The sequence below is a fragment of the Saccostrea cucullata genome, unplaced genomic scaffold, assembly GCF_032062105.1.
Source record: "Saccostrea cucullata isolate Sc308-1 unplaced genomic scaffold, CSIRO_AGI_Scuc_v1 ctg2312, whole genome shotgun sequence".
Lineage (NCBI taxonomy): Eukaryota > Metazoa > Mollusca > Bivalvia > Ostreida > Ostreidae > Saccostrea > Saccostrea cuccullata.
The window spans coordinates 240374-258549 of NW_026929545.1; the positions used below are offsets into that span (position 1 = coordinate 240374).

Sequence of the window (18176 nt, forward strand, 5' to 3'; positions counted from 1 at the left end):
CTGGTCTATAAAAGGATTTCCTTTGAGCTCCTTGTTACTCATATTATGATAAAAGCATATTTCATCTCCCTTAACCTCAACAACAGATGTCACTGAATTAAAGAATTAAGCATTATTAAAGTTATGCCTTTAAATTATCATTTAATTAAGAGATAGGCCTATTGTGACTTTGTTCTTTTTCATATTCATCAAATGTACTGTCTTTATTTTTTTTACCGTTACATTCATGTTTCAGACATCACTGCAATTGAATCCATACTATTATTCTCTTTGATGATAAATTGATTTTATTTTAACAAATAAATTTTGACAGTGTTACTTGCACCTAAGTTAAATAATGGACTCAGAATAATTTTAGTTCATATGTTTAGTAAAAAAAAAAAAAAGGAGAAAAACTTTGTTAGATCAGTCATCAAAAAATAATTTTATAAAGTAATGACTTCATAGTTAGAAACAACCTACAAATACATGTGTATGATATAAAGGGGGTTATTGGATTTTATTTGGTTCAATATAAATTGGTATACGGATAATGCTCTATTAAGTGTTCATTCATATTAAAGTACATGTAACACAATCCAAAACAAAAAGGGAAAATCAAAATTCCCTTTTTTTCACCCAAGGTTTACAATCTGAAGTCATTTTGGTCTTAAAATCCTTAAATGTGTCTCCACAAGTTCCTTTTTTGAAGATTTTTCTTAAGTATTTGAGGAACGTTCCTCTTTATACACTTCAAATGCATTTGTTATGACCAGAGATTTGAGGAACGTTCCTCTCTCTACACTGCTGGTGCATTTGTTATCACCAAACATTTGAGGAACGTTCCTCTCTCTCTCTCTCTCTCTCTCTCTCTCTCTCTCTCTGAACTTCAGATTCATTTAGTATGACCAGACATTTGAGGAACGTTCCTCTCTCTGAACTTCAGATGCATTTGTTATGACCAGACATTTGAGGAATGTTCCTCTCTCTAAACTAAGATGAATTTATTATCACTAGACATTTGAGTAACGTTCCTCTCTTACATGTGCACAAACAGCGTGTATTTTTAGATACTTTAAGAATCTTAACACATGAGACATTTGAGGAACGTTCCTCTCTCAAATTCACTTTTTCTGAAGACATCTCATGAATGGTCAAACATCAGGCATTTGAGGAACGTTCCTCGCTCGAATTTAATTATTACTGTAGGCATCTCAAGGATTGTCAAATATCAGGCATTTGAGGAACGTTCCTCTCACAAATGGATGTCTCATGAGTTGTCAAACATTAGGCATTTCAGGAACGTTCCTCACTAAAATTTAACATTGTTCACACAGGATACTTACATGTATGTGAAACGTTCCTCTCTCAGATTTGTATATGTTGATACCTTATTCATATTAAATCAGGCATTTGAGGAACGTTCCTCTCACAAATGGTTGTATTTCTGTTGATTACTTATACCTCATGAAGCTTGCAACCCGTGCATTTGAGGAACGTTCCTCTGTCTTGAAATGAATATCTGTTGATACATTGCAAAGCCCACTTAAAAATAACTTTAAAGGAACGTTCCTCTCTAACATTATCATGTGTTTTGTGATATTATGTTAGTTTTTATCGTACATGAAGAATTTGGGAAACATTTCTCTCTTTTATATGAAATGCAGTACATATTCATAGAAACATTTTTTATCTGTACACACTCTACAAAATATATATGAAAATCATTTTGTCATTTTATACAGTACCTTTTGAATTAAGGCTTTCTTAAAGCATAATATAAACTAGGTACAAGAACAAACAAATTTTTCACTTCGGAACAAGCATGTGCAATGTGCAGTGTTCATGTATCAACTCAAAGGGCTTTTTCACTGAATGGCAGTGTGATCACATATTACAATGTCTTGGTTAAAGAGGTTAATACCCACAGTATTTTTCCTTTCTACCACGAAATTAAACCAAAGTTGTGATGAAGGTCAACCATGTTTATTTCTCGGTTACATCTTTCCCTCATAATAGAGATGATTCCAATTCCTTGGTCTCCAAAGGTTCATAGCATTTTTTCATCAGTCACAGTAAAACAGCCTCAACAAGTTTCTTGGGTGTCTTCTTCTGTAGGAAAAATCTCACATTCAGTACAGCATGTCGTATTATCAAAGATGTGACTCAGGCAAAGTTAGAATAATCGAAACAATGTGTACATAATAACAAGTTTTGATGTGTCATCTAAAAAATACATAGACTGGAAAAATCGATATAAAAATTGCAAAACTTAAATTAAAATTTTGAACTTTAAATTGCCCATTAATTATGAAAGCATTTCCATACTGTATTAAGAATATTGCAAAATTGACACTTTCTATCTTTCTCGTACTATTTAAATGAAACACTGTAAATGTTTTATATTTAGAGTGTACTATATTTGGCGGAAGTTGATATTTTAATAAGTTAGCGTAGGTATGATTTAGCGCATTTTAATGTTTTATGTTTAAGTCATTTAGTGTTGTACTTAAATTAGCAGATGTTTCTTTCCGCCAAAAAGCTAAAAAGAATACACCGCCAAATGTTACACGTTTACAGTAATAACTCTGATTTGCAAATTATGTCTGAGAAAAATCATTCTCCTTTACATTTTTCATGTAACACTAATTTAAAAACTAAGTGACAATTGGAAATGTAAATTACAATAATATATAGGTCTTAAGCCCCATACTCCCCCAATAAACATTTTATATACATGTATGATAATATAAGTCATCAAATTTTTTAAATTTATTTCTCTTTTTCCATAGTGCATGCAGGTGTCATATAATATTTCATGGGTTTTATTAATGTATTCTTTAATTTACACGAACCTATTTTCATTCTGAATCTCAGTTTGTATTATATTGTAGTACTATTGTGTATTTCTTAAAACTGAAGAATTGATTCTATAATAGGGATTTGTCTAATAACCCTAAGTCCTGCATCATTCTCTACTTTAAAGATAAAGACTTTGAGGACTTGATTTCTTCCTGGCCCCAGCTCACACTGTAATTGTTATTAAATATCACTGCCAATCATATATGCTCATGGAACACTAGCTATAGGCGATCAGCTCTGGCAACTATCTGTCCCCTATTACTTCATGGACAGTAAAGATCAGTGCTGATGCTATGATGACTTGATCGTGTTATAGATAAACAATTGTCTCTGCAGTCAGAAGATTGAAGCAATTAATTTACATTGTAGAACAGAGCTCAAACAGTGAGAGAATTAAGATCTTGTTAGAGTTTTAAATTTTACTCCTTAAAATTTGGATAGTTTCAATATATTTAAAAAACAAAAAATGTAATGAAATTTATAATTACGCTGTAAAACTTTACTAATTATTCTAGTTCGGGAATAACAAATCTCAGGCTAAAATCTGGTTTGTAAATCTGGTTAAATGCAAAGAAAAATTCCACAGGATTATTTTGTTAAAAAAAAGAAATAATAATAATGTGAAAACAACATCTCCTGCACTTAATCTTAAGGAAGCAGGAATAAGAATCCATATTTCCAAAAAAAGCCCTTAAAAAATGTTTTATTGATTTAGAATATTTTATTAAATTATTAGCACATGAATTAAAAGAAATGTACTGAGTAATACAATTCTACAATTTTTTATTTTTATTGATTGGCAATTGCTCATCTTCCGTCCCCCTTTAAAATTTAGATACTTTGATAATGAAACTATCTTTGATTTAATTGTTAATTTCAGAAACATGCACTCTGAATTTCACAGATTTCCTATATCTTGGATTGCAGTGTGGGTCATTTGGGATTTAATAATTTAGCCAGCTGCAGCAAGGTCAAAAGTCTATGTTATCTGTAAAACTTGAGGTCAATTTATATAACCCCGGTCTTATCTGCTTTCATTATGTAGAAATAATTTAAGAAGATTTTCTTCAACTCTTTGAAATTACATTCACCAACACTGGAACACTGAGTTTCTAAGAATAAGAATTTAATTGGTGTACATATCAGGCATGTGTTATAAAAATGAACCTTTCTTATGAAACTGAATAGTGCATTTTTTGTCCGCTTTAACCTAATAAATAAATAATAAGAAAAAATGCTATATGCATAAAATGATGGAAGTATCAACTAGTGAAACCGTTACTCGTATTTTTAGTAATACTATTTTTCTTTTATCAGGGACCGGACACTGAGTACACAAGACGTGATCTGCCGATCGACCATACATACAAAATGTTTAACTAATATACAATTTTTTAAGATCTGAATTATAAATACTTATTTATAATTTAATAATACATATACTTAAGTTATTGTTAAAGTATAAAACTAATCCTTAACAATAGGTGTATGTAGGAATATAAACAAGATGCCACCTTTGGACTTTTTTTAGAATAAAATATATTTTTCAGTGGGATAGTGATGATTGACAACTAAAAGAAACTTCCTACTCACTCTATTTTGGACTGCATTCCACTTTGATTAATATTAAAAATCTGATAAAACCATTAATGCAATACTTAAAATGTGAGTTTGTATAAAATTATTTATTTATTTTTTTTTTTAGAAAAGATTAATATATAGAATGACAAAAAAAACCTTTGAAGATAAAGGTGTTGTTATATATGTTTCTTTAAATTTTACACGTGTACTTAAGCTTTGATCATAATCCTTGCAGTTGACAACACAACAAAATATGCCTAGAATTTTTATAACAATAGAAAAAATTTTCCTGGTAAATTGTTTCAAAAAAGTGTTTAAATCTTTTATAATTAGTTTTTTTTAAATTTTATCCTTATTATTCTAACCGCAGCATATAGTTTAAAAGGATACAATATTGAGTATAATAATTTATTGAATTTGTGTCTTTTTTTCCATAATATTTCAAGATAACCAATTTATAGTAAAATTTTAACATGTTTTTTTAGCAGGGTATGATATTAGACAAGGTCACTATATTGCTAGCAAAGAAAAACAAATGATTTTAATATATTAAGTACTCCTGTTCATACACACAAGTAAAAGAGCTAACAATATCTTGGGAAAGAATAAACATTTGACCAGTGACCACTTAGTGAAGCCGACGAAGCGATAATTGTCTCAGAGTTTAAGATTTCAGCATTGGCCATACATAAACAAACTATACGGCTGTGTTTCATCTAAACACATTAATTCTTTGACACACTAGATTATTCCTTTGAGCCTCGTTGAATGTGTTCTGCTCTGCTCTAAAACCATCAGAATTAACAGTGCTGAGCATCTAGTCAAGCACGGATGAATTTTGGATTGAACTAGGTGAAACACAGCTATTGTTCTCTTTATCAAATCAATTAATGTTTTATTAAAAAAAGGCAAATAAGACACTGACTTGGCATATAAAATATACCAGGTCTGTCCAAATTTTAATTCAAAATAGAGTGTACGTCTCTTATCAATAATGTATAGTTAATATGGACATGTTAAATCATGCCAGTTTACAAATTAAAAATATACCCGTAATACAAATTAAAAACACTACATAAATATGTATATTTTGCATATTTTTAGAAAGTATATTGGATAAGTTCAGTGGCAAGGGGGGGGGGGTAATTTTTTAAGGAGCAAATTCTCAATCAAAGTTTCCTGTGTTAGGAAGCCAAAAAAATTAGTATGGGCATGGACCCCACCCATGCATCCCCTCTTACACCCCCCCCCCCAAAAAAAAATAAATAAATTGAGATAAGTAAATGATGAATAATAAAAAAAAACAAAATACGGTAAAACATGATTTTTGCCAACACACTTATGTTGAATTGAGTTACAGCGAAGTGCTTTTATTCCCTGTGACTTAATTATGTATTTTTATCTTCATAACGAATTTCGCTCATAATAATGCAAAATCATCCGTCGATCCCTGGCACTGCTTTTTAAACATGTTTTACTATATTCAATATAATTAATCTATTTCCTGCCATGTACAGCATTTGAAAACATATATATATTATATAGGATTTCATAGAATTTCTAATTTTCCCAACTAATAATGAAAATTATGACTACGGTACTTACTTGATTTGTTTAGGACACTTTAATCATTTCTCTGAAATGTTGCTGCAAGTGGTGTCATGAGGGTATTCATTTTCTTTTACATTGAAATCCAGGGCATATCATTTTGTCTAAAATTAAATTTCTCATTTTAATTTACTGGTATTTGGAAGTGTCTGACAGCTTATATTTCAGCAGGATTGATCAACTCTGACTAAGTTATTGATAAAATATTTTATTTTAATTTTTATCCAAACAAAGCATACAAAGAATTTTCATAAATTGATATTATTTGCATATATACCTTGATAAATCCTTAACTGTGAAGAACTGCAACATCCTGTTTTATTGAACAATCTTTCGATGTGATGACCATCTTCTGAATTGAAATCGTGAACATTTTGGTAGGGTTGAGAGATGGATGTGTCCAAGACTGATAACACACCCAAGATTATCAGTGTGCAGTGTTTTGATTGACATTTCTTCAGTTAATGGAACCACATGTTTCCATTCAAATATGTATGGAAGGGTCGCAGTTGCACATGTGAACAGCTATCATTTAAATGCAACTGTTGTTTGAAGGGGAATTCGAAATTGGAGAAATTAGACATTGATATATCTGCGTGTTATACTGTGATATACTGTGATAAAGTTATAAAATTAGTTTTGGTCATAAAACTGCGTGATGAAGTAAGTAGAAACACGTGCATGATTTTCAAATGTCAATGTAAGTTCAACTTATAGAGAATTTACTGGTCAATGCACTGACTTTTCATAAACTAATCTTGGATGAACTATACTAAAAAAGCTAAGGATAGAATACTTTTCCTGAAAGATTTTTTCATTTAATAAATATCATAAAATTTCAATTGTTAAAGAAAATTGTTTATTTTAGTGTAAGAAAGCATTACTTTATACAACAGTTTTATATCATAATGGTAAATGCAGGGGACCAGGGGAATGGTATAACTTTTTTGATCAATTCCTTGTTGTAGATTTATGTCTCTTGCACGATTCAAACAGTTGCCCTTTTTTCTCATTTAAAATAAAAATAAACATTTACTCTTTATTCAGCAGATATACATTCCTATATCCAGAGAAGTGACCTAAAGACCTCAAAATAAAATGTGATCATGTATACTCCTAAAGGAGTGGTACCAACGAGTTTAATGTCTGTAATAATAAGAGGCTTTTCACAAAATTGACTGAAAAATGATTTCCTAAAATATTAATTGTCAAGAATGACACGTACTTGATCTTGTGATCGAGTTATGACCCCCAAATCAAAAGTGGTCATATATTTCTTAGGAGGACTACAGATCTAGTGCATTAAATTATTTTTCAAACATTAGAATCTCAAGTTACTGAAATATTGAGTAAACAATACTTTTCTATTTCTAGATCAGTTTGAGCTTTGTGCTTTCACCTTGTAACCCAAAATCAGTAGGGGTCTTTATTCCTTTGGGAGTACCAGTATACTAAGTTTGATGTCTGTAAAGCAAAGGGTTCCCAAAATTTTAAGCAGACATTATTTTTTTGTGTCAGAATAGTCTCAACCTTGAAATTTGACTTTATGAAATCAACAGGATTATCTACTCTTTTACGTTAGGGAGTACCTGGGTGTACAGCTTTCTTCAAATCCAATTATACTCTGATTCATGTATAAAGTTATATAATAACATTTGAAATCAGAAGAGGAGTATTCGACATGAATCCATTGTCAACAGTTGGAAGAGGAATGTTCCTCCAGTCCAGTGTCAAATTTTGAAATGGGGAGAGGAACGTTCAGTGTATTAAGATTCATGGTTGTAGTGTTTTTGATAGGAATTGGTAGAGAAACGTTCCTCAAATGTACTGTTTATATACATGTAGTATGTATTATCAATTGAAATTGACTGATGAACGTTTGTGATATTGTGTGTTAAAACTTGTAAATACAGTGTCAAGTTGAAAGAGGAACGTTCCTCCAGTGTATATAGCATCAATATTTGAAATTGGATGAGGAACGTTCCTCAAATATGTTGTGTTTAGACTAGTAAATCCAGTGTCAATAGTTTGAAGAGGAACGTTCCTCCAGTGTACATGGTGTATATAGTATAAATATTTGAAATAGGAAGAGGACCGTTCCTTTAATGCCTAATATTTGAAAATTCATGAGATGCCTACGGTAATAAATTTGAGAGAGGAATGTTCCTCAAATGCCTGATGTGTTCATTCATAAGGTATATAAAAATACACACTGTATGTGCACATCTGTAAGAGAGGAACGTTACTCAAATGTCTGGTCATAACAAATGCATCAGAAGTTCAGAGAGAGGAACGTTCCTCAAATCTCTGGTCATAACAAATGCATCTGAAGATCAGAGAGAGGAACGTTCCTCAAATCTCTGGTCATACCAAATGCACCAGAAGTTCAGAGAGAGGAACGTTCCTCAAATGTCTCATAAAAAAAATGCATCTGAAGTTCGAGAGAGGAACGTTCCTCAAAAATCTGGTCATAACAAATGTACCAGAAGTTCAGAGAGAGGAACGTTCCTCAAATCTCTGGTCATAACAAATGCATCTGAAGATCAGAGAGAGGAACATTCCTCAAAAGTCTGGTCATAACAAATGCATCTGAAGTGTAGAAAGAGGAACGTTCCTCAAATACTTAAAAAAATCTTCAAAAAGGGAACTTGTTTGAGACACAAATAAGGATTTTAAGACCAAAATGACTTCAGATTGTAAACCTTGGGTGAAAAAAAGGGAATTTTGATTTTCCCTTTTTGTTTTGGATTGTGTTCTGTATAAAAATTGGAAGTAAATAAGCATATATAACTACACATTATGGTTGAAGTAGAATAAATATATTGATACAATAACAGGGAAATGACTTTTTAAATAAATATTTAAAATACAAAAAAAATAATCAAATACAATATTTACATTTCAAAAATATATAGTGTTAATTCAAATCAGTGTAATTGTGCTTCTTTAAAGATATTGTACCAATTCTTCACACATAAAGAAAGAATATTATGATGTTGATTCCCATAAAATTCTTGATATTTTCACTGGGACCCATGGGACACAATATTAACCTTGCCCATTCAGCTCCTTTCTGACAAATAACTACATAAGGAAATTAATATAATGAAAACCCTTCTTAGGCCCCATGCTACTAGAACTTTTTTGTGAAATTCCTTCGAAACAATAATATGTCCCCCTACCTCCTTGACCCCAGAGGCGAGGACTTTCATACAACTGATATATTTTGAATCCCAATTGTAACCCCTATCCAATACCCAATTAAGGGCCAAGATTTGAACAAATTTTAATTATGTTATGTAACAAAGCTATAAACATACTTTTATAGCCTAATTTAAAATACAAGTACATGTATCTCCAACAAGAAGGAAAATTTTCCTGTATTCAAAGACAAATCCCTGTTTCATGAAAGGATGCTTTGCATTCAGATTTTACAAGAGATAAATGATTGAAAACTTCATTTCTTAATTATCTCCCCTTGGAAAAGGCTGTTGTCATTGATTTGAAAAAAAATAATAAATACCAATCAAACAACAATGATTTATGGCAAGTTTGGTTGACTTTGACCAAGCAGACTAGGAATAGATTATGTGAACAGTTTTCACATGACACAAGACAAACTAAAAAACTGCCATTCAGACATCAGATCCCTTAAGTTGAGCCTAATAGCCTCAAGTGAAAAACAAATCATGTAATATGTATATCCCATGTGGTGTGCCCTGCTCAAGCATTCTACTTTCTACTTTCTAATAACTAAAATAATTTCCCTACATGAAAAGTTACTGCAGCATCATGCAATGTTCATTAAATATTACAAGTTAGGTTCTGTAATTCCAATAACTGAAACTCTCAAAAAAAAAAGTTAAGTTAGTTTCACTTTCACTACCCTGTCAGCATCACATGCAATTAAATTAACTACATAAACAAAGATGTTCTGATTAATATATACAGTAGGTACAAATACATGTATTATAATCTAGGCTATAGACAATCTACAAAGTATAAATTGTTAGAATGAGTGACATTCAGTATATATGATACAGCCCAAGGTTAGGGGGGTGGTGGGAGTTGAGGGGGAGAGGTTAGTATCAGAAATCACCTCCTCCTCTAAATCCTGAACCAATAATAAATTGCTGTCATGGTCCATGTCATTAAACACTGATATATCTATTGTTTCCATCATCAAATCTTCAAACTCTCTACGCACCTGAAAATGTCCCATACTACATTAAGACTACTGACAAATTTTATTTTATTATTATTTTTTTTTAATTTGTTACATGTATTAGGAAAGCGAACTGAATATTATATAGACACAGGTGTTTCTTCAGACTTGACCCATTAAGGTAACAAAGAAAAATAATCTAATTCCATAAAATTATAAACATGAATCTTAGCTTTATTGATAATTCTTTCCTTTGAATTAATTACTACACAAAATAAAATCATGAAGTTAGATAACACACTTTAATCAATTTTCTGTCATTATAAAAACATGCAAGGATAAAAGTTTGAAAGTTCATGACGTATGTTACAGTGTAGTTTGCCAATGAATTAAATTTGAAATACAAAAATCTTTAATTTATGATGAAAATCACATTTATACCATTCAAAAATTATCTGTTTATTAAAAAGGTACTGTAATTAAAAAATGTCACTACTAATTCAAATTTTATCCAGGTGTCATTTGTGAATTGTTGATCTCCATTAAAGAACCAAACTTTTCCACAAAACTTACTTCCTTAATGCAGTTCATGAGGTTCCGAAGTCTCTCATGAGGAAACTCCAGTAGTCTGGATTTGTAAATCTCCATCTTGGACACAATGTCAGCCATGTTGCGCTTAATGGTTTTTACTCTCATGTTATAGTACATCTTTTTCTTCAGTACTGTTGCCTTTTATGTTTAAAAAATAAAATCTCAATTTTAAATAGACATTAAAAGATTGGAGATCAAACATTTCTGGATCTTCTTCTCCAGAAAAAAACAAGGCAAATGTAAAATTTCCCTGTAGCAGCTGCCCAAAAAATTCAATAAAGCAAATGAATTTATGCAATATTGAATATTCATGTTTCTTTTATCTCCCTTTATTACACCTTTTGTAAATAAATTTGAGAAATTATTCATAACAAATCTAGATGTTAATAAAGTACCACTCATTTCGCAGCTAGGATAAGGCTGCCCGTAAAATATCAAACTGTTCAAACTGTAGTAACTTCCCTGAACTACCTAGATATGACGTCATAATAGAATATGACGTCAAATCACTGCATACTTGAGCTGACATGACGGGGAAAGTGTCATAATTGTAACACGGCATGTAGATTTATTCTGGGGACTTGTTGTTTAATTCAAATGTAAGGTTTTTTTTAAGCTTGTGTGTGTTGTTATAATGTTTAACATTTGATATTTAAATATCTCTATTCCTTTTGCTTGTCCGATATGCATATATTCGAGCAATAGCAAAATATTATGTTTGAAACGCTCCCCTTACACTTCCGTAGACAGAGTTAGAATTTATGAATTGTGTTTATATTGGACTGGCACAAGTGAAAGACGAGGATAAATTGAAGATATTTTGCGTGAATCTAATAGAGGTGTATGTCTTCTTACTGAACTTTGCTGGGGGTCGTATGTATTTTATCCGCTTTTGTATAAATCGCAATAATGAGTGGAAAATACCCCTTCTTACGTTGGTAATTTTAATTTATCGTAAACTATTTTCTTAAGAAGAAAAAATTAAACCTGCCCCCAGCACTTTTTAAGTACCATGGATCACGATGAATTGATCTATATAACAAACTTTGCACAATAATTATGTTATGCACTTGTGCCGATGCGATTTTTGTGCAACATTTAAGAATATCAAAAATGTCCGTCACGTGATCAACACAGTCATCTGACATCACAGAAATGCTTTATTATAATACCTGATTAAACTGTTATCTCAAGTTGACTGCAATTTCAAACAAGGATAACATATTAAAATTAAAATCTAGCTCAAAATAAAATGTATGTTTTAAGACATTTTAAGCCTTCGGACAGCCTTATCATAACTGCGTTCATATTGTGAACATGTGCAGTACCACTTACCTCTGCAAGTTCGCACACATTCTTGCTGGCATCGTAAGTGTCTAATTTGCTGAGGTTGGGAAGGTGATATAAGACATGGGTGGAGTAGTTACACAGCAGACTGACAGGGGCAGGGGGGAACTGGGGGTCCTTCAGGCTCAGGGACAGTAATACTGGCAACCTCATCAAGTGTGTCAACTCCTGAATATTGATGGGTAAAGAATTCAGTATACTGACATGCAGCTCAAAAGAATGATAAAGTCTTGTATATTAATGGGTAAATTAATTCAATATACTAGTATGCTACTGCATTATAGCAGTAATGTAGCTAAAAATACAACAAATACATATAAATGTAAATGTGTAAATATTAAGTATACATGTATGAAGCACTGCTTTCCTGTAATGTGAAATAAATTTTAATATAAAAGGTCTTATTAAAAGTCATCTTACCCTGAGAGATGAGATAGGATTTCCTGACAAATTCAGGTCAGCCAATTTATGATTAGCATCTAAAAAGTGGCCTGGAAAAAGTGCAAGTCAAAGGTCAATGTTTTGATTTTTAAAAACTGTTTCAGTGTTACTATGTATGGTGGTTCATTGAAGTTCTTTAAACTTAAAGTTGCAAATTTTAGCTTGGTATTCATTATTAATATGTATTACCTATTTTATCTATCTGGTTTTCAGCTAAATTCAAAGTATGCAGCATCCTAAGTTTTTCTAAGTTCTGAAATAGAACAGTATGGACAACAACACTTTATTTACATCTACAAAGTCATGTATTTATACTCAATTAGGAAAAGGCCTAAACAATACAGTACTAGAGTTCTTTGAGTACTCTTATACATTGTAATCAGAGCTCCAGATAAGGTGCGTATTTGCAGAAATACATTAAATTTTACAAAATACGCATTGAAAATTAAAATAGAGCGTACAATTACGCATTAGCTATCATATATACGCATTACACCACAAAAGTAATGCTTACAACATTTGAGGAATACAGGTTCAACTTACTTAATGATACCAATTGAGGTAAACTCAGTGTTTGATTTTTCTCAAAACGAAGAACAGATTTAAAAGCCTTTTAGTGATCAGGAATATTCTAGTAATGACGACGACGATCTCCATTTCGGGAGGAAGAATCGGAGATTTAGATTAAAATCAATTTCTATGTAGAAAGACTATGCACTAGGCATAATTTTTTTTTATTATGGGTTCATAGCCAATTTTTCATCTCTCTCAACTTGCCATATTAACGAAGATTCTTTCAGTTTTAATCTTGATACTATATCTTAAATGAAGGAAAAGTTATCTGTGTCTCTGACTCTATGGTACAGTGTACCTTGACCTATTGTATAATCTTCCTTGTCAAAAAGGAAGCTTCCCAATCTTAGCAAAAAATCTTGTTGAAATTTAAGGAACTGACCTTTGAAGAGTTTTCCCTCTTCAAAAACTTGTACTTCGATTACAAGCTCAAAATATAGGTCAAAACATTTCTATATAAACAAAATACTCTTTAATCATTTTGCTGAAAATCAAAATCTGCATTGATTTGAAAATCAGGGAGTAAATACACTTTGGGGTAAAAAATTATCTGGAGCTCTGTGTAATGTTGTTTATCAAACAGATCTACAGTGCATATTTCCAGTGCCATTTAATCCATAATAATGCTACAATGTACATAAACCCTATATAATTTAACCATCTGCATGCAAATGTTGGATAAATAATATTAAATATTTGTCATATCTTTATAAATGGTATTAAATATTTTTCATATCTCTAATAATATATAAATAGCAAAACTTACTTCAATATTCTTTATTCTGTTGTTGTTCAGAAAAAGAACTTCAAGATGTGTTAAATGACTAATATTTTCTATTTTAGAGATTTCGTTTCCATAGAGAAACAATTTTACAAGTTTTGAACATGTTTCCAAATTCTCAATGCTCTGAAAAAGAGAGAAAAAATTGAATTTGAAAAAATATATCGTATTTAATAAACTGAATAGAATTAAGCAACAGGGAAGGTCTATAAATACTTTCTCCAGTCAGGAGTCAATAGCAAAACTGAGAGAATCAATGCATACCGTAAATCTGGAAATTTTTACGTCGATTTTATTTTGCGAATCTGGGTCAAAATGCTGTTGATTAATTTTTACGTTTCAAAATTTTGCGAATGACTACTACTTTATTTACATTATCTTATTGTTGAATTATTTTTAAGAAAAATATTTTTGCGAATGCAATGAACTTGCAAATTTGCTAAAAATTTATCTACAGCAAAAATTTCCAGATTTACAGTATCCTCTATGTAAGTAAGAATATATAATAATATATATATTACATTTCAAAGCAGAGGACAACTTCATTTGTATTACAACAAGTAACAAAAAGCTTATTCTTACTTTGAGTTGACATTCACTAATCCACAGCTCTTTCAGTCCTGTAAGAGATTTCAAACCCTCAATTTTACTGATACTTTGTCCCATAAACACCAGTGTATGCAGGCATGGGAATTTGTCCATGTAGATGATTCTGGGATACCCGGAGAAGAACATCTCAAGTACTTCGGCAGTGCATTGCTCACCACCCTGTATTTTGCTGTGGTTGAGTCCATTGCTAGCACACTGTAATGGATAACACACTGGCTTACTTTTAATATTGAATGGACATTTAATCAATTAAGATACACAGCTAGATATTACTTGAAAACATGTGTGGGTAATTTATGTTACTTTCTGTGTAAATATCCTCCATTACACTCATTATGGATTTTATTTTTTTAAACAACTGATAATTCTGGTATTGTGTAAATAACCCCCACACTATATGTGGTTAAAACTAGTACGTACTCATTCACATGAATCAATTTATATCTAGTATGAATATCTATGTTTAAAGTAAGCTCATTCTATATGAAAAAACAATACCATAACATTTTTATACACAATACAACTCTTACGAGCTCTTTAAATGCTTCTTCATCTTCCTCCTTCTGATTTCTGGGTTTGTTTGGTTCAGATGGAGGGTTGGCATTTATCCCCAAGCCTCCTGCATCAGGCAGGGCAGACATTGGTGATGTGACACCCCCAACATTACTGCTGGAGGACTGACTGGCAGTGCTAGACATCTCATGTGACAGGAAAATCTCTCTATGGAAATGTCTGGTGCCATTGCTTAAGAGTCTTTTCAAACATCATAGTTTCATCAGATATACCTATGAAACAATATATTTATAATTATCATTATCATTTCAAAAAAAATCAGCTGATGAAATTTTTTTTTCTATATTCATATGTCATATAATCTGAAAAGCAAATATTAATGTTTCTGAGTGGAAACAGGGAGAGAAAAATCAATAACATTGTGCATGTAATAAAGTGTATAATACATGATATGATGACAAGTGTTGAAGATTTAATGCAAAAATATTAGAAAGTTTTATAAGAATTCATATGCAGTGTTTAGCGTGAATTTGTTTAAAATAAAATGTAAAAATTTGTTTTCTAACTTTGCCTTATTTTGGATTGTGCCTACAATGACACAAGTCTTAAAGTGGGTTTTTTGTTACATATACCTTGCACTTAATCTGTGTGTATTCAATATTGGTAGTAGTAATAGTATACTTAATAAATCTATGTGTATATTTTCATATCTTACAAGAAAACAACGAATGAATATCTTCGCACGATATCTCCCTTTTTATTTTCCGTTACTGGAAATCTGTTCAAAAGCAGTGTATACTTCATTACCTTAAAGTTTGTCAGATGTTATTTTTCTCAATTTTTATACAATAATTGGTGGTGTCTACTACAAAATATGACGTTTTATAGGTTCGGGAAAGCAGGCTATTTCATTTAATCATGGAGTCCGCCATCTTGAAGCTTTATCGAGTATTTTCATTGGTCTTTATTGAGACACGTGACATGGGTCGTATCCATGCTTTGATTGATTATCTTCCCTTGAAAATAAATAAATAAATAAATAAAAAAATAAATGAATAAATAAATAAATAAAAAATTATATAGATAAATAGATATGTCAAAAATAGAATGTTCTGTTAACGATTAAAATTTCGCAGGAGCGGATAATAAAAAAGTCAGAATCTTTGATTAACACCGTTGCAAGATGACAAGTACTTTTTATGCGCCCGAATCGAAAGATCCAAGGCGTACGTATATTGTTTTGTCCTGTCTGTCTGTCTGTTTGTCTGCAAACTTTAACCTTCGTCATAATATTGGAACCATGAATGGTTGAGACTTCATATTTAGTATGCATACTCCACTAATTAAGCTCTTTCAAATGACATCAAGAGCAATGACCTTGTGACCTTGAATGTTACCTATATGCTAAAAATAGTTTTTTTTCATCAAATTTAACCTTCGCCATAACTTTTGAACCATAAAAGATAGAGACTTTATATTTGGTATGCATACACGACTAATTAATTAAGTCCTTTCATATGACACCAAGGTCAATGACCTTGTGACCTTGACTGTGTCTTGTATGCTAAAGATAGCTTTTTTTAATCTTCAGCATAACTTTTTGAACCATGAGAGATAGAGACTTCATATCTGGTATGCATAACTTCACTAATCAAGTTCTTTCGAATGACATCAAGATCTGTGACCTTGTTACCTTGACTATGGCCCATATGCTAAAAATGTTTTTTTTTTAACTTTGTTACCACCGGGCGCATAGTGTTTCACAAACACATCTTGTTTTTTTATGTCTTTAAGTAATCGGTTCACCGTTGTGAGACTGAACTTCTAGGCCAAGGTTTATTTTTTTTTAAATGCAAATCAATCTCCAAGGCCAAGAGAGGAAAAAAAAATGTTGTAACCAAAGTGAAAGGACATTTCTCAAAAAGATTTTTCCACTTGTTTTATTACTTTAAATATATAGATTGGGTTTCCCTATACAAGATACAAGATATTTTATTTAAGAAATAAATAACAAGTTTATAAACTTCAATGGGAAATATATACATTTGTGGTATCTCTCCATTATATAAACATTACAGAGAGAAAATATCTTCAATTCTGTATGAAGTTTGTCAGAGGTCAGAGGTCAATACGTGACCTAATCACACGGCGCAATAATATCTACCGATACATAAATTATAAAATGACCAGCTCTACTTGCTTTTCATGTACAAAAATGAATAAAAGAAGCAAGTATAATGATAATTATTTTATTTCAAATGTAAACAAGTATTTCATACAGTTTTGGGGCTATCGATTCAACCCGTGTACATAGAGAAAACTACGAGCCTAGCGTTTGTTTACATTTTTCTTCACTTTTGTCAGCTGCACAGTCTCTAACGTTCATCCTTATTTTTTGGAAAGACTTTTGGTTAAATTTTCATGATAAACTTTTATTTTATCTTTAAATTTTACTCACGATAAATGTGCAAATCTGTTCGAAAATATCTTTGCAATCATGCCATGAACAGCTGCCAAACACCTCGGCGTTTTCGTAGTTCAATGTAAAGCTGTCGCCATTGTCTCCGTGTTTATCAGTGTTTTACTATTTATTGCGTTAGTTACTGAAACCGTGGAATGTTTTTGATCAAACTGCAAATTAACTGGCTCGGACAAGTGTCAACATTGACCATCCATCCCTTTCCAGCGACCGAAATTCCTCCAACCTCTTATCATCAAACTTCGGACGTGTTTCTTGTGTCTTTTCAGGATCGATTATCATTTTTCACGAATAAAATATTCCAAGACAACATTCTGTTCACTATTAGATCACAAGTAGTCTTTCACAAAATATTCCCTTCGAAATAGATAGCCTAATGAATTCGAAGGTAACCGCCATGCAAGCCGATTTAATTTTTCAAAATCTACGACGGACGGTTAGTGCAATAATTCAAATTTGAAAGTATTCAATCGTCTGTCTCAAATGTATATATAAGTAATAAATAACAAGTTTATAAACTTCAATGGGAATTGAAGTGGGTCTGAACGTGATCAAATCTGAGAAGGCCTTCGGCCTTCACTTGTTACTTCTAAATAACAAGTTTATAAACTATGGCGTGATCAAATCCTGTGAAGGCCTCAGAAGAA

The 18176-nt window shown here is 31.4% G+C and overlaps 1 protein-coding gene across 4 annotated transcripts in view; it reads right to left on the reverse strand.

The window, feature by feature from the left end:
* The window catches only part of LOC134281158 (leucine-rich repeat-containing protein 9-like), a 31509-nt gene extending 15558 nt beyond the window's left edge, over positions 1-15951 (reverse strand). For 3 of the 4 annotated variants that reach the window (XM_062763627.1, XM_062763628.1, XM_062763626.1), the window contains exons 1-9: positions 15858-15951; positions 15068-15322; positions 14511-14732; positions 13914-14054; positions 12764-12827; positions 12554-12624; positions 12122-12301; positions 10769-10924; positions 10130-10237 (exon numbers count right to left, since the gene is read on the reverse strand). In XM_062763627.1, the coding sequence (XP_062619611.1) occupies positions 10130-10237; positions 10769-10924; positions 12122-12301; positions 12554-12624; positions 12764-12827; positions 13914-14054; positions 14511-14732; positions 15068-15235 (1110 nt within the window). In that variant the 5' untranslated portion in view covers positions 15236-15322; positions 15858-15951. The remainder of the gene's footprint in view (positions 1-10129; positions 10238-10768; positions 10925-12121; positions 12302-12553; positions 12625-12763; positions 12828-13913; positions 14055-14510; positions 14733-15067; positions 15323-15857) is intronic. The other variant, XM_062763629.1, reaches the window with a different exon arrangement.
* Between the last annotated feature and the right edge of the window lie 2225 nt (positions 15952-18176).